This window comes from Vicugna pacos, chromosome 8, assembly GCF_048564905.1.
Source record: "Vicugna pacos chromosome 8, VicPac4, whole genome shotgun sequence".
In the NCBI taxonomy this organism is placed as follows: domain Eukaryota; kingdom Metazoa; phylum Chordata; class Mammalia; order Artiodactyla; family Camelidae; genus Vicugna; species Vicugna pacos.
Window position 1 is genome coordinate 32,263,093 of NC_132994.1, and position 20,228 is coordinate 32,283,320.

The 20,228-nt window shown below is 40.5% G+C and overlaps 1 protein-coding gene across 3 annotated transcripts in view; it reads left to right on the top strand.

Moving 5' to 3' along the window:
• The window catches only part of CRYBG1 (crystallin beta-gamma domain containing 1), a 180,605-nt gene that overhangs the window by 70,341 nt on the left and 90,036 nt on the right, over positions 1–20,228 (top strand). For 2 of the 3 annotated variants that reach the window (XM_031680179.2, XM_031680180.2), the window contains exon 2: positions 8,498–8,636. In XM_031680179.2, coding sequence (XP_031536039.2) covers positions 8,498–8,636 — 139 coding nt within the window. Of the gene's footprint in view, positions 1–8,497; positions 8,637–16,694; positions 17,155–20,228 lie in introns of those variants that run through there. The other variant, XM_031680181.2, reaches the window with a different exon arrangement.

Sequence of the window (20,228 nt, forward strand, 5' to 3'; positions counted from 1 at the left end):
CATACTAGTGAGGTAGAAGTGTGTCGCATGTATCTATAACTACCTCCCCATCACTTCCTCCTCCAAAGGCTTTCCAGTAGTTTATCTTCAACTAACAATGTAAATAAGTGAAGATCAGAAAATTAGAAGAATAATACTGTGATAAAGTGAGAGAGACAATTTCTTTACAGAATGTATATTCATGAAGTTCTATGTAATTACTAACATGTATTCATGATCAGGTACTCAGTCCACATTGTCTAAAGACAACTGGTGAGGAAACAGAAAGCTTTTCTGGCACGTAAGGAAAAAAATTTCTCCTTTCAGTCCCCATAGAGAGAATATTAAATAAACTCGTGGCTTACACCCTTCCCAGGTTCCCTGCAACGTGTCCAACAAAGAGGTCTATGGGGCTGCATTTGTAGTGTCTCTCAAAACAAGCTCCAGTGTGATGCCAAAGAGCCCCTGACCAGTGGGGTGATGGGAGGAGAAGAGCTCAGGGATGACTCCCCAGAGTTGCCCTTAGTAATTTTGGGTTGGCTTTCTACCCTTGTACCTGTAACCATATTCTGCCAAGCTTCCTGCTTCTTGCCTGCTCCGTGATTATACAATCACCATTAGCTTTATTTTGTGTTGCAAACATAGTAGTCTAAAAATACTCTCTCTTGTGTTATTTTCTTGTTATTTATAAGCTTGGTAAAGTCATTAGTCTTTCTTTAGGGATTATGTATGCCATCAAAAGAAGAGCTACATTTTCTCTGCCATTAGATTATAGGAACTTGAGTAACCTTAAAGAAAACACCAGCAATCAAGAAAACTTTATATTTTGCCAACTAAAAACTAAACTTGTCCAACCTGAATAGTGTAAAGAAAAGTTGAAAAAAATGCCATGATCTTCAGCAACTCTAAGAGGGAGCATGTGCAGTCATGCATGAAACATGAGACTCCTGGTAAACCTAAGCCCTTCCCTGAGACACCAACCACGGGTCCTCCGTTCTCCCACAGTTTTGGGCAATGATTCCCAGGGGGTTTTTTGTCCCTGGTCCTCTCTCCTCTTGCTCAGATTGAGATCCTTCTTTCCTCTGGGACCACTGCTAAGAAAGCCGAACCTTGTTGAGCTCAGCCCAGTTCTGGGTGGGCTTCATAGTTTGTTAAATCATGGGATGTGATCCCAGATGACCAAAATTTACATATTTGAGATATGTCCTGAGATAACTTGGTCAAGTTTCACAAACTCTGTAGCACCCAAAGCCTAGACCTCACAAAACAGAACTATTAGGGCAAAGGTTCCCTGCCTTTCCTGGAGAGATGATCTGCATTCCCAGTGGTCAGATGTGAGGGGAGCTTGGAGAGATGTGAGGGGAGCTTGGAGAGATTTGAGGGGAACTCTCCCCGACACAGCACCATTGGGAGAGGTTGCCCAGCCTTCTAGCTGCCATTTAAACCATCGAATTTAGAGACACACACTGCACTGGATTTGCTGGCCACTGTATTTTTTTGTCATTTACCCTTGAGTTTATATTCTATTTTAGAAATTATAACTGAAAGCTAGTCTGTTTTTATGGAAATAACAAGCCATGAAAGAATGTTTTATCATTTGTTAGTGGCATCTGCCAGTTTGCTTGGCAGTGCATAATGATACATATCTTCCTTGCTTAAAAAAAAAAAAAATCAAGGAGCCCAGGAAGATGTTGGGAGGAACAGAGGCCAACTGAACTAGGGAGCTATACTTTCTACAAAAACAGTACTGAAAAGGATGATTAGATTGATGCTCTTGTGTGACCACTAGATGGCAGAGTTTCTGCATTAAAAACTATTACCATTTGCTGACAACCAAATGTTTATATTAATTAATGGTGTAGTGTTCTTTTTTTTATTTTAATTTTTCTTCATAGTTTGGAGTGGGATATTTATTTAGTGAATGTGAGTACAATAGATGGCTAGGGTAATTTGCACCTAACAGAACGAAACCTCTTTTTCTTTTATTACAAGAATTGTTGAGGTTTTTTTTGAATTGAAGTGTAGTTGATTTACAATGTTAGTTTCAGGCGTACAGAAAATGATTCAGTTACACATATACATACATACATATTTTTTCTTTTCAGATTCTTTTCCATTACATGTTATTACAAGAAATTGAATATAGCTCCTTGTGCTCTACAGTAGGTCCTTGTTGTTTATCTGTTTTATAAACGGTAATGTGTGTCTGTTAATCCCCAACCCCTAACTTATCCCTCCCCACCCTTACCCCTTTGGTAACTATAGTTTGTTTTCTATGTCTTGAGTCTGTTTTTTGGTTTGTAAATAGAATTGTATCTTTCTTTTTTTTTTAGATTCCACATATAAGTGGTATCATATGATACTTGTCTTTCTCTGTCTGATTTACTTCATTCAATATGATAATCTCTATGATATGATAGATATGATAATCTCTGGTTCCATCCATGTTGCTGCAAATGGCATTATTTAATTCTTTTTATGGCTGAGTATTATTCCATTGTATATATATACCTGATGTAGTATTCTCTATATAGTTAAAACTATGAGAATGTTTTGAATTTTTAAAACTGGAATGAGTATACAGAATTTATTCATCTCTCCATTCAACTGATGATTTTGTGATCTTGCAACTCATCTGCAGATAATTTGAAACCTGTCTCTAAACTAGGAATCGGGTGGGTTCTCTACCCTCAATTCTGCCAGTCATTAGCCCTATGACCTTGAACAGTGAGTGTCTCTGGTCCTCATTGAGTTCATCTGCAGAATGACATGGTTAGGTCACTAGATTATCTCTGAGATACTTCCACCTCAGATATTCTCATTTCTATATCATTTCATAGTCAAGCCTGCTAAATATGCTAGCTTGAAATACTGTCCATATGATGCCTAGTAAGTTACGATCCATCAAATGTCAACTGACATTCATGTGCATAATTAAAATAGCGGATCTTTATTGAGCACCTATTATGTGGCAATACTAAGCTAAGTATTTTATAAGCATTACCTAATTTAATTCTCATGACAATCCCATTATAATCCCTGTTTTGCAGATAAGGAAACTAAGGCTGAGAGTAAGTAACTTGCCCAAGACACTCGCGGCTAATGCCTAGGCTGTGATGATTCTGAAATCCATGTGTGTACCATTGCTATATTTTATCTCTCATTCAGTGGAGAAAATGCAAATTTGAATATAACATTGCTTCTGAAAGAAAAACCCATTCTGTAAATCTGAAATCCTTGGTTTTTCAAGGGAAATATAAGTTTTTTTTTTTTTCCTTTTTGCGATAGGACAGATTCACATGGCTCTGTTGTCACACTATCATTAGATGCCTCTTTGTGAGCCTCAGTGTAGAAGCCTGAGCTCCAGTTCTATGCACATGGGTAACCAGCAGGCCCGCAGCCCTGTCAGCCTCATGGTTTCTCAGAGCCAGTGTCTCTTCAAATCTGCAGTGAGGGGCCTGCACCGGGTAATATCTAGACCTTTCTAGGTCTAGAATTATCTGATGGTGTGTCCATAATCTGATCTAGGGTCAACAGTAGCAGGAGAGAAGTTGCTCAGTAAATGGTAGTACTCAACCACTTAGTAGTTGCAGGAAAGAAATACTTCCCGTACTATTTAGGGCTGTTTGTTACTAAATGAAAAGTTTTCCGCCTTTCTTCATGGCCAGAAAACTTATGTAGCCTGACAACCACTGCGCTGATTCAGAAGAGTGGTTCTAATATCCGGTGCTTTAAGCTCTCTTGGGGAAATAATTCCGCGCAGGTGGGAGTGCCTTTGGGTGGCCTTGAAGTTACAACTCCAAGGCTTAGTAGAGCACACAGCTAGTTCTTTGAGTAGACAGTAGATGGCAGTACAGCATCAATGTCTACCTGAGAGTCAACCCTAAGCCTTTAGTTTTGTAAAAGTCTCATTTTATTATTTTACATGTCCATTATCTCTGAAGCAAGAATTATTAGCTAGAGAAATTCATTTGGCTTGCTTTATGTTGGGCTATACAGAGTAAAATGCTTGAGGCCAGCCTGGTGCAGTAGACCAGGTTAGGAAAACCTGAGGTGGATTTTTAAGAAGCAAACAAAGCTGAAGTTGCATGGGCAACTCCAATGCCTCAGGAGGGGCCCTAGTGCTATAATATTTGAAAAGGTAAGATATTTTGTTTTCTCTTTCTTAAAGAGGGCCCCCAAATTGTTTAAGCTTCAAGCCTCACAAAGCTTGGATTTGTCTGGGAATAGCCACGTGTCTCTTTTAACTTAGGAAAGGGTAAACAATCTTGCCATTGTTCATTTTCTACCAACTTAATCTCCAAGGAGAAGGGCAATCCGGTTTTTTAAAGCAAGCCAAATAAAAAGGAAACAGAAAAATAGCTGAATGAGTGGGCCTATATTCCACTTGTTTATGAGTCTGAGTAAAATAAAGTACTTAGCACTGAAACTCTTTCACTCCAGATGATAAATTAGCAAATTAATAAATTATCCTCTGCTAAACCTCCAGACCAGTATGGCAGTATTTGGGAGATTTTATTGTATTTAGTCTTATTTTTTTTAACCCCAGAGGTGTTGTGCTTAAAAAGAGACCAGTAAGAAAGGAAACACCACTTCCATTTATAAATCTTAGATTTCTCACCAGGGAGCCATGCTTAGCCTTTCTTACTACCACCTCCTGCCCACTAATCAGGAGTTAAACTGAAATTTACCCTTTGAAAAAGAAAAATGAATTTTCCAGTTGGCCTCTCCTGTGGCAAAAACACTTACTAAGATTTTCTTTGAAGCTCGGGGGACTTACCTACATCTAGCTTTATCTGTAACTATTATTCACAGTTAGAATGTGGCTGCCCATGGGATGAGCCTCTATGTCCACCAGACCTTAAGATCCCAAGAGTTTAGAGTGGGTTTCTCCACCTTCGTGTCCTTGAAGGTATGACCAGTCGTAGGAGAGCTGAACATGCTTGCTGAAAGAATAAAGGCAGACGGTATTAAAAAGTTTACATAAGGCCTGGAAGCCCCTCCAGCACAATTCCAAGAGTATTCTTTCTGTGGGGCATTTTGCGAAGGCTGTGTTTCAGGAGACAAGCTCATGGAGTACGTTTGCTATGAGTAGAAGTTCTGTGTCTGACCCTAAGGAGGAACTAGACAATGCTCACGGTGTGGACTGAGCATCTGGGGTGAGAAGAAGTCCTGAAGCTGGGCTCTGGGTGTGAAGCCCTCTCAGCCCACGCATCCTGGGGCCTTCCTTTCCCTCCCAGCTGAGTCCTGGAGCCAACTTTGAAATACTGGCGTCTGTGACAGGGTGCTCAGCCGCACTGCCTGGATCTGGGTAAGGAGGAAAGGGACGCCAGCCAACCCCTCATCCTGCCCCTCCCCTCCAGGGAGGGCAGAGGTTACTAGCTGTTGCACAACCCTCAGCATTCCTGGTTTCAGAATTACAGGTGAAGCAGGAGCCTGGCCTGGACCGTCTGTGAGGGTCACCCCTTCCTCTGGCCCTTGAGAGAACAAATCTGCCTTCTGAGATCGTGGCCCCAAGTGTATAGGATTGACTCTTAGAGAGCATGCCAAGTCTTGTTAGTTTACCCCCAGGTCAGGAGGGCAAGCAGGCTGCCTGGGTTCAACATGCAATGAGGCCAAAATCATGAATGTTTCTGCCTTGATAACTCAAATTGAATCATCAGTATATATATATCGACTCTCGACCTCTACCAGCAGTGCAGTGCATGTGGGGAACGTGGTGAGTCAGGGAGGTGAGGTGACACGCACCGATGTCCGTGTCCACCCCTCACCAACTCCTTTTCTCCTGATAGGAGACAGCACGTGCCCACGCTGCGTGGTGACATCCTGCAGGTTGCAGCCTCGAGGGGGTAGGCCCAGCGATCTTTTTGATGCAGGCATGAGATGTGCAGAGTCTGCTAGGGGGTTTCTAGGGAAGCCTGCCTTCCTTCTAAGAGAGAGACACAGGAAGAGATAGTCTTCTCATCCCCTGGAAATGTCACATTTAAGGGTAACGATCAGAGCTGTAGCAGCTGCTGAATTCAGCAGCATCTGAATAAGCTAATTAAGCCACCGCAGTCCACCCCTCTCGTGTTACATGCAGTGATCAATCTCGTTTTTGATTAGGCTTGTGTGAGTTGGACCTTCTGTTACTTGCAGGCAAAAGGATCCTATACTGCAGGCAGGGATTGAATCACAAGAAAAACATATTTAAAAAGCACCCTTCCTAGCTTTTAGTTACACAATAAAGTAAGTGAGTATCGGGCAGGAAGGGAGAACTACGTTTTGGGACTCTGCCCACCTCCAGCAGTACAAAGCTTAGGAAGCACATGCAGTTCAAGCTTAGCACTGCATCGCTAGATTTATTCAATGGGCACATGTATTTTTTCTCCAGAAAGGAAAAATATTAAAAGCAGCTGACTTTCTATGCGTTTCTTGTTGCTTTTACAATTTATAAGACTGCAGTGGTTGGAATCCGTTTCAAGTCCTGCTGGGCTTCATTTGCTTGCTGGTCCTCCGGGCTTGTTTGTGAGCAGAAGGACCAGGACTGTGGCTTTGGGTCAGTGGAACAGTTAGTGAAAATAAGTCTTGATGCAAACATACATCCATGGTAAGTTTTTCTAACACCTTCTCAACTCTAAGATACTTTTCAGTTGTTACGTAATTCAGCTGAGCAAGGCGTGTTTTTCCTTCCCTTCCTACATACCGTTTCTAATTCCTGAGGGGAGATTTGCTTCAAAGGTCAACTTCAGCACTTTTTTCAGAGGGTGGATATGTATTTTTGTAAGGGCTTAGACACGGCATGAAGTGCTGCAGGAAGGAAATCGTTCAGAGTGGTTACTTATGCAAAGTGATATCGTGCCGGGGCTAAGGAAATTATTTTTTATTTTAGTTCTCTTCAGTATGGATTGAATTATATTTACTATGGACAAGTATTACTTTTACACAAAACTGGGGGGGAAGACAAAAAGAAATTGTTGCTGCTAATATATCTTCACCTTTCCTATTACACAAAGAATAATGTTTTCTAAAACAACAATGCACACGATGGAGTTCTTCAAATTACTTCCACACGCTTCTCCCTTGCTGACATTACCGCATTGATTTATGCCTCCGTGTCCCCAAAGTGTTAGTACTTTACCCTACTTGTATTTTTATCCTTGGCACATTGTAGAAATTTCACAAAATCTTCTATTTCTTCTGTGAAATGTTAAAGCCTTGGATATTTAGTTCTTTTTCCACTTTGTGAGCATTCTGCTCCTCCTCCTGCCTTTATCTTCTCCTTCTGCTCCAGCATCTTCTCTCAGCCTTAATTATACATCACCCCTCGTGTCAGTCACGATGCTGAACTGCAGATAAGGGAGAACATGCAACTTAAAATGGCTTAAAGAATAGGGCCTTTATTTTGTAACAGAACTAGAACTCCAGAGCTAAGGCAGGTGTAGGGTTGGTTAATTCAGCTACTCAACAATGTACTTGAAGACTTGAGTTGCTCTCTTATTTCAGCCCTGCTTTTTCTTCTCCATCTCTTCTCCTCGGGCTAATGCCACTGCTGGTCCCAGGATGGCTGTCCCATCCTCACGGGCAGGCATGACACTGGCCTGCAGGAAAGAACTATTTCTTTCTGGAAACCGTCTTTTAGGAGAAAGACCTTTGCCGGATTCCTTCAGCACATGTCCCTCACATCTCATTGCCAGAATTACACTAGATAAGTAGGGCAAAGTACAGACACTTCAGAGGGTCAAGGAGGCCTGAGTCAGTGTGGTAATACCAGCAACAGAGATACGTATGGGCACATACCGAAGTCAGTACCTGGCGAGGGGCTGGGACACCAGGCTCAGACGAATCATGACTGATTAGCAGGGCTGGAAGCAGCTTCCTCTGAAGCACATGGAGGACGGATATCAGAACCAAATCAGGGTTATTAGCAAAGAAAATGTGTATTGTAGGGGGTGAGAGCAGTGAGGCTGGGGGTTTGGATAAAGGAAATGGATTGGGGGTAGGCAACCACAGGTGTCTGCTAGAAACACTCTGCCTTCATTTGTTTCCATTCTTTTTAAGTCTAATAAATACGAATCCTGAGAACGGTTCCCTTTACCTGGCATGGCTTAGATCCCTCCCCTAACTGGGATTCAATTCTCATTTTATTTCCAATATTCAGGAAACATGCAAATCTCTTTTTCTTTTCTTAAGAGCATGAAAGCAGAGCAACCAAAAAAAAAAAAAAACCACATAGAATGAAATTGTACTGCCTTCATGTCAAAATCTGTCTATCCACCTAGCTGTTTAGCTACCTCCCTATCTATCTGATTTGTTTTCTGCATAGGGTTTTAAAGCATTCTGTTAGCCACATGGTGAAGTCATCAAAGTTTATTCACAGATGTGTTATGAGAGTACAAATCATCTACAATCCTGTGAAGGACTTATTATTTTGACTGATTGGGCTGATTCCCATGACAGGGAAGTGTGCCTTTGGGTTTCTTGAGTTTCCAGTGTTCTTGATGGGTTGTTGACCTAACTGTGTTTCCACTCTTCACAGAGCTTTGGAGGTCGTGGATGGTGGCCATGTGGCTGGAGAGTGCCAAGAATTTACATTGCACTGTGGGGAGTCCCAGTTCTTTCACATCGCCAGTGAGGCCTCTGGTCCTTTACCTACAGAATCTAGAATGTCTAAAAAGGTAATGCTTCATTTCCAGTACTTGGCTTGCATGACTAAACAATTTAATGAATTAAAACACTGTAAAATAACCTCTGTCTGACTGAAAAACACATCCTGAAAAAGAACGTAGCTGGTAAAAGGGGCAGAGCACCATGGTAATAAATAGGGATCAAGGGATGAGCTTGAATCTTTGCCCTTTGCTGCCTCCACACGGTCTGCCTCATTGTCATGGGCGCCTTTGCCTGCCTTTTTCCCTTTCACACTGGCTGTGCTTTAGCTCAAAGGTATACGAAGTAAAATGACATCACTATTTGGAAATAGTGGTTCTTTCTCATGAAAAGCATTTTTACTACTTACTTCTGTAAGGCATTTAGAGTTGTTACTATTCTATGTTAGTTACTTCTTAATATCTAGATGTTTGCACAAATAGTTCTGACTTTATTGCCTACAAAGAAAGGTTCTCCCCAAGGTGGGAGATGAAGCAGCGTGTGTATGTTCACTGCATTCCTTCACCTGTGAAGACACGGTTCGTGTGCTCATCCTGCAGGCAGCAAAGTGAGATAAAGTCTTGAGTCACAGTGTGAGAGCTGGTTTAGCTGTCGGGCCTTGAAGGTTGTATAATGCATTTCTTGTTACAACTCGTTATAAGATCAGCAAGGGTTAGTAATGAAAGATACTCTGTCGTGAAAGAAGCCCCCTCTCAAAGAAATCTGTTTTAGTAGTCCTATATATTGAAAGTAAAATAATCACTTAGGCTCCTTGTCCTCTGCTCTAAAACCTTTTCTTCGTTCTGGACACCCATGATCATGCACAAAGCAGAAATCTGACCACAGGTGTCAAAAGTATCAGTAGCTGTGACAATTCAGTGCTTATTTGGTTTTTTTTAAACTTCACCTTCCTTTATGAAATGTATTGATTGATTTTTAAATGGTTGATACGTTAACTGTATAAATTTCTTTCAGTTTTCTTTAAATAAAAATAATCTCTCTTGAAAAAAAACTACTTATTAGTACAAGATGAAAGCTTTTGGAGATTGCATGCACAGCGGTGTGAATGTACTTAGCACTACCGAACAGTGCACTTCAAATGGTTAAGGTGGTAAATTGCATGTTACATGTATTTTACTGCAATTAAAAAGAAAAATTAAGAAAATCCTTAGTGATGGAAAGTAGTAAGAAAAAAGGACATGATGAGATTATTAGCTCATATTTTATATGTTATTAGAACATAGCAAAAGTTTACAGGGAAATTCAACAGAAAATGCTTTTTAACTCAAAACAGCATAGTATCAATCAAAGTACCAGAAATATAAAACTTAATTTTATTAAATGTTGAAATATAAAAATCAAATTTAAATTTAAAAAAAATTGAATAACCTGGGTACTATAATTTATACTTACTTTCAAATTGGTTTTGCATTTTGTTATTCTTTCTTTATAGGAAATATTTTATAACAGGAAAGAAAACCTGATAAATCCAGTCCCTAGCCCTAGCTAGAGTTTTGAGTTGTTTCCTACATTTGTCCTTCCATAACATAAAATTTCTGCAAGGATTATGCCATTAAGAACCCTATGATGTTTACTGAACTCCAGGAAGCAATTGATGGCAGCATTCAAAGTTGGGGCAAAAGGTAAATTCCCTGAGCCGGATGGCGGTGAAGGGTCTGCAGTGCCCCATCCCTTGGCCTGCAGTCCAGCAATAATGTGTATCTTCACAGTGCTGTTATTTCATTGAGATGTGCTCCCTCGACCGTTGCTCGCTCTCCCAGGCTATAGCCAAAGAGCCCTGGGCACCGGGCAGCCCATGGGAGAGGCCTCAAGGCCAAGCCAGAGAGCTCAGCCCTGTGAAGGCGAGCAGGGGGAGGAGGCTTGGAACGGGAAAGGCAGAGGCTTGGAACCTGAGCAGATGACCTAGGAGCCCAGTGTAGGAAGGGAGCCAGGGCAGATAGAAGAAGGGCAGGAAGTCAAAGAAGGAAGCAAGCAGAGGCAGTGTGGTTCTGGCTACACTTTGTCCAACTGTCACCTGAAACGGGGTCATCCAGGCACCGCCTGCACTCTCTCCCTGCACCACGCCCTCCTTGTCAGAGACAGTCAGATACCCACAACAGGAAGCACCTGCTCCAGGGCCACTTCTGGCTCTGCCTGCTGTCTCTCCGTCTCCCTCTCTCCCCTCTGTCACCCGTCTTTCTTCCCCTGCTCGCTCTGGGCTCTGGCTGCCTGGATCTTTTCATCTGCATGTTCTACTAGGGCCCCGGGAGAAAGGAAGAGGCATGGAGCAGACTTCCTCTTCCCCACCCATGTGTTCTCAACTTTATGTCTCTTGAGATCACGGCTGAGAGCAGTAACCAGACCACTCTCGGGAGTGCAGGACACCCCCACACCCCCAGTCTGGCCAGTAGTATTGGGAAACAAAAGTTAACACCACGTAGCTTCTGATCGTTCGTATCTACCGTGAGTGCCATGGTGCCGGCACTTCCCATACCTTCCAAAGGACCCTTCTCTTGGTCCACTCTCTGCAACAAACCTGGTCATTTCCTGCAGGATTCAGCAGATTCACGAGGCAGTTATATCAGGACCACCCTTGGCATCTTTCTCAGGCAGAAGGCCATCAGTTTTTCTTAAGATTCCTGAGTTGATCCAGCCCTCTGAATTATATCTATTTATTCATATAAATGTTTCAGATTTTTATTTGCATTATAGTTGAGCCATGTGCCTTTCCCAAAACAATTAGAATATATTAATCTTTTTGGTTCTGTAGATTCTATTATTGTATTTGTTTATTCATTTAACATGCTGTTAAAATCCCTTAGGCATTCTTTAGAGCTGACAACACTACATTGAATCCTTCAACTAAAAGAAGACATGTGCTATACCTGCTTGTGTAAATGAAAATAGGGATTTATAATTACAAAGATAGGATTGCCTCTCAACCGCATGTATACATCAACAAGGAATAAAAGAGCAACTACAAATCAAAATAGGATATTATTAGAGTTTAAATCTTAGATGGGACAAATCATCGGGGATTTTATTTATTTATACAAAACAATTTTTCCTTTAAATGTCTGCATAAAATCTTTAGTCAGCTTTAGAGTAGAAGATATGTTTGTGTAAAATATTTACACTTTTACCAGACTTTTTTTCATATAAGAGAAAAGCATAAGGAAGTGTTATCATTAAGTGAAAATGTATAACATGTGTGACAATTACATTGAATAATTTTTTCTTTGCATGTAAGAAAGATTTAACAGTTTAGATTAATATGTGTTTTGCTTTATTTAGGTACTTATGTTACATTTACTGCTTAATTTATTTTGTAAATGAAAATGTCTTAATCCTATTACATGGAGATATCTCCAGGACATGTAGAAACAACCTTTATTAATTAAAGCATTTCTTTATAGAAAAAAAATTGAACAAGAATACTGAGCAATGTATTTCTAATTAAAATTGGCATCTTCAAAGAGGGTAATTACCTTAGGAGAATTTCAATGATTTCTAGTATGAAAGTCTTTTCATCTCCCTTCAATTCTAGTTACTTATTTTGATCTAGAAAATTGTGTCTGCCTATAGTGATTATATGTGAAATTGTCACCATTTTCAATCATTCTGGAGCCAAGTTCAAACAAGTAAAAAGGAGTAAGTTGGTACAGCAATTGTTTGATTAACTCAAGCAAAAAACCGACTTTGCTTTCACCATTTGGATTCTTGCATTCTTGACCTAGAGAAAGCCTCTGTTTCCCATTGTCTGTAAGTGTGTGTGCGTGTGCATGTGTATAAGTGTGTGTATGTGTACTTTTTAAAAGAAAAAATAAGTACTGCTCCCCAGACCAAAATAACTATAATCTATAGAGGAGAAGAAATTTTGCCAAATCAGTGTTGGTCCTTCAGAAGTCACTTGTACAGATTTTGGTTCTTGTTAGTGCTTCTCTGCCCTGTCATTTAGAAGACATCTGTGAATCTCCAGTCTCACTTTTGAACTTGGAATGCTCCCAAATCATCCAAAACAGACAGGCATCTGCTTTAGTGTCAACTATCTCAGAATTGGTTCTACCACAATCGTTTTTGACAGCTTTTTCATTGCTCAGTTAATCTTATAATTGTCATGGTGGAGTGCTTTCCAGTTTCCAGCCTAGTTATTCTAGTTAAGTCAATAAGGACAAGAATTCATTTCAACAAGCATTTGTCGATGTAGCAGAGAAGACAGAAACGTTTTCTAACACTTTTGTTTTCTATATTTCCCAGGCAGTTAATCACTTTGAGAGGTGACGTCCCATTTCTCATCCCAAGCCCATTATTTCTCCTTCTTCTTTCTCTCTCTAGCTGCTCCACATGGGCCCACTGATTTTTCTCTGAATGCCCCATCCCCTGGTTTACCTTATTTCTCAGACTGGACCAAGTTCAAAATACGAAGTACTTAAGAGGCCTCTGACTGCCCCCACTCTACCTGCCCCGTCCCATGGGGGCCAGAGTTGTGTCTTCTCCAGTGTTGGGTGGGCCTAGGACACAGTGCATGAACATTGATCACTGGGCTGCTACATTCTGTCTCAAATCATCCAGGTTTCTAGTCTCACCAAGGACTGTTCTGAAATTATCCTGCAGGAAGTAAGACCTTTGAAATCCCGGGTTCTGACCCCCAACCCTCATCCTGAGACTGAGGCATTTATTTACAAAGGTGGGAGAGGGACTTTTTACTGTGCACTTTTTCATGTTTTGAATTTTGAGCTATGTGAAAGTATTGCCTATTCAAAAATTCTTCCCAGTAGAGACTTCGTGAAGGACTCGCGAGCATCATACATCCATTCCAGTACCTTCTTTCACCCTCCTATTGGCACTTCATTACTCTGCATGTGCCTTCTAGTGTGTGATTAGAGGCTGCTGAGCTACCATGTCCCAAATCTCTGCTTTCATCGTCAGTCAGATCTTGACATTCTTTTACCCACCATACCCTGGGACCTGTCCTAGCCACACAGGTAGGTCTGGTGCCCAGCTTTTAATCTCTCACCCCTTTCCATACCTGCTGCATGGCAGGAGTCCCTCCGTGCTCTGTAAGTACTGATCTAAAAGGCTAAATCTACTGCTGGAAAAAAAAAATTCAAGATAGAGAGCAATGTGGACATAATGTTACATTTTGTGTCAAAAGGGGATTCGAATATACATTTTTCTTTGTAGATGCGTTAAGATGTGATGGGAGGGTGCATGAAAAACTAGTAATAATTACCTGAGATAGAGGTAGGGGGAAAAGAGCAGATAGGGGATGCAGAGGGGGACAAGACTTTTTACTGTGCACTTTTTCATATTTTGAATTTTGAGCTATGTGAAAGTATTACCTATTCAAAATTTTTTGAAGGTAGAGGAATAAATAGATATGATTTAAGTTATATTTTGATTAAAGTTACATTTAAATAGTTTAGGTGTGCATGTGTGATTTTTTATGATTCTCTGACTGGCTGTAAACTGTACCAGTCCTGCCGCATTGCCTGAGCAGGCTACTGCTGCTCCCAAATTCCTTACTGCACCATTTCACTGCCTTTGCGTGTGTTCTTTCCCATGCCTGGAACATCTTTCCACTTGTTGTCTACCTGCAAACTTCTACCCATTCTTTTTATGATCCTGCTCAAACAGCTCTTACTTCGTGATCCCTGCCCTGGAAAACTTGTTCATTTACCACGGGTGTATCATGAACTCAGCACTTCCATACTGATTTACAAGTCTCCTTCCTTACTAGACTAGGAGGAGACCCTAAGGGTCAGACTGCATTTTTATGGCTGGAATATTATACATTTTGCATGAATGAAATACTGTCTATTCTCAGTAAAAAGTAGTCGAAAATAATTCTGTTGCAAATATGCAGCATTTCAGCTCTAGTACGAATTTTAATGTATTTAGGCTTTGAAGGTAGAGCAGGAAAGTGCACCAAATGCATATGTACACAAGTAAGCCATGTGTGTGCAGCAGAAAGGGAACATGGCTGTTTCTAGAGCATAGCTCCACTCTCCTCCTCCTGCACTTAGGCTGTGGGGTTGCAAAGATCAAGGTAGAGCAAAGTGGCACAGGGAGAACTTTGCCTCTGAAAAAGCCTGGCATTATTGGGTGCAGCAAGAGCGGCCTTTCCTACATAAGAAGTTTCACATTGTTGCTCATTATGTAGGCTGGAGAATGTTGCTTTAATATCCTAAGAATAGCATTACAAGTGGCAGGATACGGTAAACCAGTTGTTTTTCTCATACAAGCTAAATATCTGGCCTTCTAAGAAAAAGACTGATTGCCTATGTACAGCCAGCTTTGGGGAAATCCAGCCTCTATATAACTATCTGTGATACTGGGCATTTGAAGGTATCATGGTCACCAGGAGGCAGCAGGAAATCAGTGAGTGATCTGTTTTCTTTTTATGCCATAAGAACGTGTGTTGTCTTCTTCTGAGGTAGCGACTCTGGGTGCTGTTTATTTGCATATATGTAACTATACATCAGCCAGTCCATTTCCCCATAACCCAAGCTGGAAAGCTTTGTTTGTGGTAGGGTTTTGAGTTTTGCTTTGTTTTTTTTAAGTGCAGTAATATATTTATTATGTTTCTTCTAAATATTATGTTGGCTTATTGCAAAAAATTTCCCATAGTCTGAAACATACAAAATAAAGACTTAAACTCTCCCATCACCTTTGAAGGTGAGAAGTTTGGTGTGTATCCTGTCAGGGTTTTTTGTTATGCATTTACATAAAGTTTGTTCTTGCTTTTCCCACCACAGGGGATCATACCCTGTATACAATTCTCTAGTTTATTTTTTCACTAAGCAATCTTTGTGATCATGGTTCCAAGTCAGCATCTATACATGTCTCTTTTGAACTGCTACATAGCAGTATTCCATACGTATGATATGGTGGGTGTACGCTCTCTAGTTTACCAATCTTTATATGTGAACATTTAAGTTATTTCCACATTTTTTCTTTTATAAACAATACAGTCTCTATGTTATTTTTTGTCAATATTTCTGTAGAATAAATTCCCTAGAAATGGAATTACTGAATCAAAAGCACACTCATTTTTAAATATTATAGATACTGTCAAATTGTCCATAAAAAGATTTTATCAACCTAAGCTCCCAACAAAAGTGAATCATGTGCCTGTTTTCCTACCACTTTATAAATGTGGTATGTGATCGATCTTTTTCACTTTGCTGTTCTGTTGGTATCTCATTGTTTAAATTTGTAGTTCTTCAACTAAGAGTAAGATTGAGCTTTTTTTTTCTTTAATGTTTGCTGGCCATTTGTATTTCTTCAGTGAACTATCTTTTCATGCTTTTTGCTCATTTACGTGTTGGGTTTAATCTTGCTGAAGATACTGTGATGAGGTGATAATCATTGATGTTCAGATTGGAAAAAAATGTGTCTTTACATGAAACATTTTAATCTTTTTTATATTCTTCTTCTTTTTGAATAATTTAGTGTTCTGCTATCCAGTTAGAGTTTTAATTTGTTGTCTGTTTATGGGGGTGGTAGGTTTGTCTGGGGGAAACTGTTAAGTGGTGAAAAAACAAAATGCTTCTCTTCTCTTACTAGCAGATGGGGAACAGGAGTGGGACTTCTGAAATAATATTTTTTGGTCACTCGTGCAATGGAATTGAATGACAGTCTCAGAAGAGTAACTGAAATGTTTTTCCCTCTCATTCACCTCAGTTCTGCTCCTGCATGTCTCAGTCCCTTTGTTCAAATGAATTTCTTGCACTTACTATTAAGAATATTTACAACAGTCGTACTCTCAAAGCATCAAGGACCGAAAACGTTTAAATTAAAGTCCTTCGGGATTGTGCTTCTAGCTCTAGTCTAGGCAGATCCATTTCCGCCATGAATACCTGGGTGGTGATTACCCGGCCTCGGCATCAGGTCTCGCTGTGAGGAGTGGTTAATGGTTTTAAAGCTCGGGGCATACACAAAGCTCTCTGCGAGTAGTAATTACTGATATTGTTCTCTGACATCCTTAAATTTCAAATTGAATTCCTACTAGCTAATGTAGTACTGGGGAACATTAAAGCTCTTGTGACATCATTCCCATAATAAGGAGGAGTGTCTGGCCAGTGATGCTCATTTGTTTTCCCGAAGACATCAAGAGAGGATCATACCATCATTTTGGCTGGAGAGATGAAAATTTGGGGGCTTACCTTCTTTTGAATATTCTAATCACAATAGAATATCTGTTTTGGTCAGAAATCCCTCACTGGGAGTCCCTTCTTTAGTCAAAAACAGAGCCTCTGTCTGCACTCGACGACATTTGGGCCAGTTGGAACCGTGTCTGGTTGTATATGTAGCTCTGCATGCTCCACTTCTTCTCCCAGTCCTTACCACTCTCTCCTGAGGAATATCTGAAGACTGGTCCAATCCAGAACCTCGATGGGGGGTCGCACCTGCTGTGGGTGCGGCTGCAGCAGGTGCAATGGGTGTGCCAACAATCGCAGCAGGAGTGTTGACTCTCGGAATAGGTGCCCCAACTCCCGGAACAGATACGAAAATTCCAGAAACAGGTACTACGACCGGGATCTTGAGGTAAGTCCTTGCTGAGGGACTCCTTCTGAGTCACTGATTTGTCCAATGTCTCTTTAATAACATTTGAGCACAAAGTTCGTGATTGTGAATCTGTGTACTACTGTTTTGCAGGGCTAATGCCGTTTTAGTCTTAAATATTTGAAAGTATCCTGGGTACTACTTATTAACATGCTCACCTGGATACTTTTTTTTTCTGAGTGTTAAACAGGCTTTTTTTGCAGTTGGTTAGGGCTTAACTAGCAAAGTCAGTGCCAGTGAAGGTAGCTCCTATCGGGCACTGTGCTCTGAGACTTGGTCCTCTCTAATTTGGGCTTTTTCTCAGAGCCTCTGATGCTGGCAGAGAACCATGCTACTTTATATTCTCTCAAAGCCACTTTCCTTTGGGCTGGGCTCATTTGCAGTACACCAAGTTCTCATGTGAATCAGGTATTAATAAGTTACATAGAGGTGCTTATAGAAGTAAAATGATTAGTATGAGATTCTGAATCAACAGCTCAGAATTGCTTTTTGTGTACTTAATCTGACAGGAGATATTGTCTTAAGACTGAGGGGTGAATCAAGATCTCAACCCCAATGGTCATTCAATATCCTGAGTCCCTGTTTGTAAAGCCAGTGTGTTGTTCTAGTTGTAGACCTTCTGTGCTACTTTGTAAGGTGTGGCGTGGCCGGCACCACCAGCCTGAGCTCACCTTTGATGCTTATTCATCTCCCTCTTCTCTGCCTGTCATATTAGGCATTTGCTTTGTTCTGCACATGCTGGCTTTGAAGCTGCTGGAATGGAATGTGTAGAATGTGTATGTCAGACTAGGTTTGTAATGTGCTTTAGGAAAAGCAAGCCTTGTGTACTTCTGACCTCCTGTTTTTCCTCAGGGTACTGATTAGAGCATGACCCATAATTTAATGAAATAGGTAATAGAGTTAAATATATGTGTGTGTGTGTGTGTGTGTATTTGTGTGTCACACACACATATACTTTTGAAGAACATCTATTTGCTGAAGTGACAATTGAAGATGGAATAAAACAGTTAAAGTTGGCACCGTGTGGACTTCGGTCAGACGGACCCTCTTAGCTATTGCTTGTACTCAAGTCTGGAGGAAAGGGACTTAGTATCTTAATTATTCTGTGTTTATTCCTATGACTATTGATTTCACTGTCTTTTCTTCTTAGCAGAGCTTTGGTTTCTCTCTGCCACTGTGCCTGATGACTTTCTCTCTTGGGAGCTTTGGTCAAACACCATCTATAGAGAGTTCAAAAGTTCACTCTACAAACATTCGTGTCCTTTGCTTAGATGTTAGTCAACCATTAGTTTAAAAAAAATGAAGGAAAAATGTGCAATGTTTTTGTTCTGTGAGCACATCAGTGCTTTGCCTTTGGCCACAGCCCTGGCTGTCTTGCCATTTTCAGACGTGAGAGATGAGGTAGCTGTTGTAACTGCTGATCCTGTGAGAATGTGAAACTGGATAATATGTGAAATACAAAATAAAAAGTTATACAAAATGAAAAAAGGGGGGGAGGGGTGTTAATTATCAACTATCGGGGGTATTTTTAATGACTTCCAACCAGCAACATGGGAAAAATGGCCAGAAGAACATGGCAGAGAAGGAAAATTTGTGACTGGAGAACAACCAGATAACACTAGCTTAAATGCGTAGAGCCTCTGGGTAACATGTGATTATGAGAGGTCTCTGTGATTATGGCAAGTGCAACCTAAATAAATCTCTCCAAGGCAGCCTGGGTCATCTCAGTAAACAGCGGACCATCTCCCCTAATTCCCTGCTGACTTTGTATGCAGATCTTGGAAACCTGAACGTACTATTCACCAAGATGATCCAAAAAAGAACCCCAAATAATGTGGACCTTTTTTCCTGTTTGATTTTGTTTTATTAGAATCTTAAAATGAAGATTGACCAGCTTAGAAAATGAGGGAAGAAGGGACTGATTTGGCCTCAGTGCTTAAACTCCTTATTTAAAGCATCTCCATTGGTAGTAGTATCATTCAAACCAGTGCCGAGGACATTGCCCTTGGTCTCTCTCATAAGCTTTGCTCAAAATAACTAAAGGGAATATCAAAAATACTTCTAAGAATTAACTTCTGTGAGTTTAGCAATTAAGTGAAGTTCCATCATAATGTATATGTTAAATCAAAATATTTAATTTTTTCAGGTATCTTACAATATGACAATATACATTATAACAATGATAAATACCCATTTACAAAACCTCTCTTAGGCTGTCTATTTTATTTTAAAACTGCAGTAATCCAAGCTGGTTATAGTAATCTAGTAAGTACCTGTGAATGCAAAAAATTATGCCTAATCAACGTCTATTCATCTTTAAAACTCCAATTAAATATTACCTCAATTATGAAGTTTCCTTGAATTCTCAGCTGTTATTGTCTGATATCTCTCATGTTCTCATGGAATTTTATAATATCCCAAGTAATTTCTCCATATTATTATTATTATTCAAAAATTGTATCTCTTCTCCACTAGACTTCTCTAGGGCAAGGTATTCACATCTTATTTACACCTATTGCTGTGTCTGGCATATAGAAAAAACTCAGCACATGTGATTGCAAAACTGGAAAAGTGAATTTCAAAGCACTGAAGGTAGCCAAAAGACCAGAGCCCTAATTTCAGTTCTGCTTTAGACCAACTGTGTTTTCTTGGATAAGTTATTTATCCATCCCGGGCATCAGCTTTTATATTTGTATATTAGCAGATGAGAGTTGGATTAGATAGTGCTCTGTAGAGCCTTAGGGATCCTCTGATGTGCCCCGAAGGCTGCAGCAGGAAGAGGGGATGGATGGAAAGCTGGATGGGACAGGAACTCAGGCTTGCCAGCTTCGTGCCATGTCTTTACTCAGAGATGTCACTTACGTTGCTGAAAGATTGGCCTTTGTCCCTGACGAGCCGAATAACCCAGAGACAAGGTCTTGGAGCTTAGAAGAAAAGAGGCAGCTTTATTGCTTTGCTGGGCAAAGGGGACTCATAGCAGGCTAGTGCCTTCAAAACTGCAAACCCACCTTGGGGGTGGGGCAGGGTGATAATATAGCCATAGCTCAAACAATAAA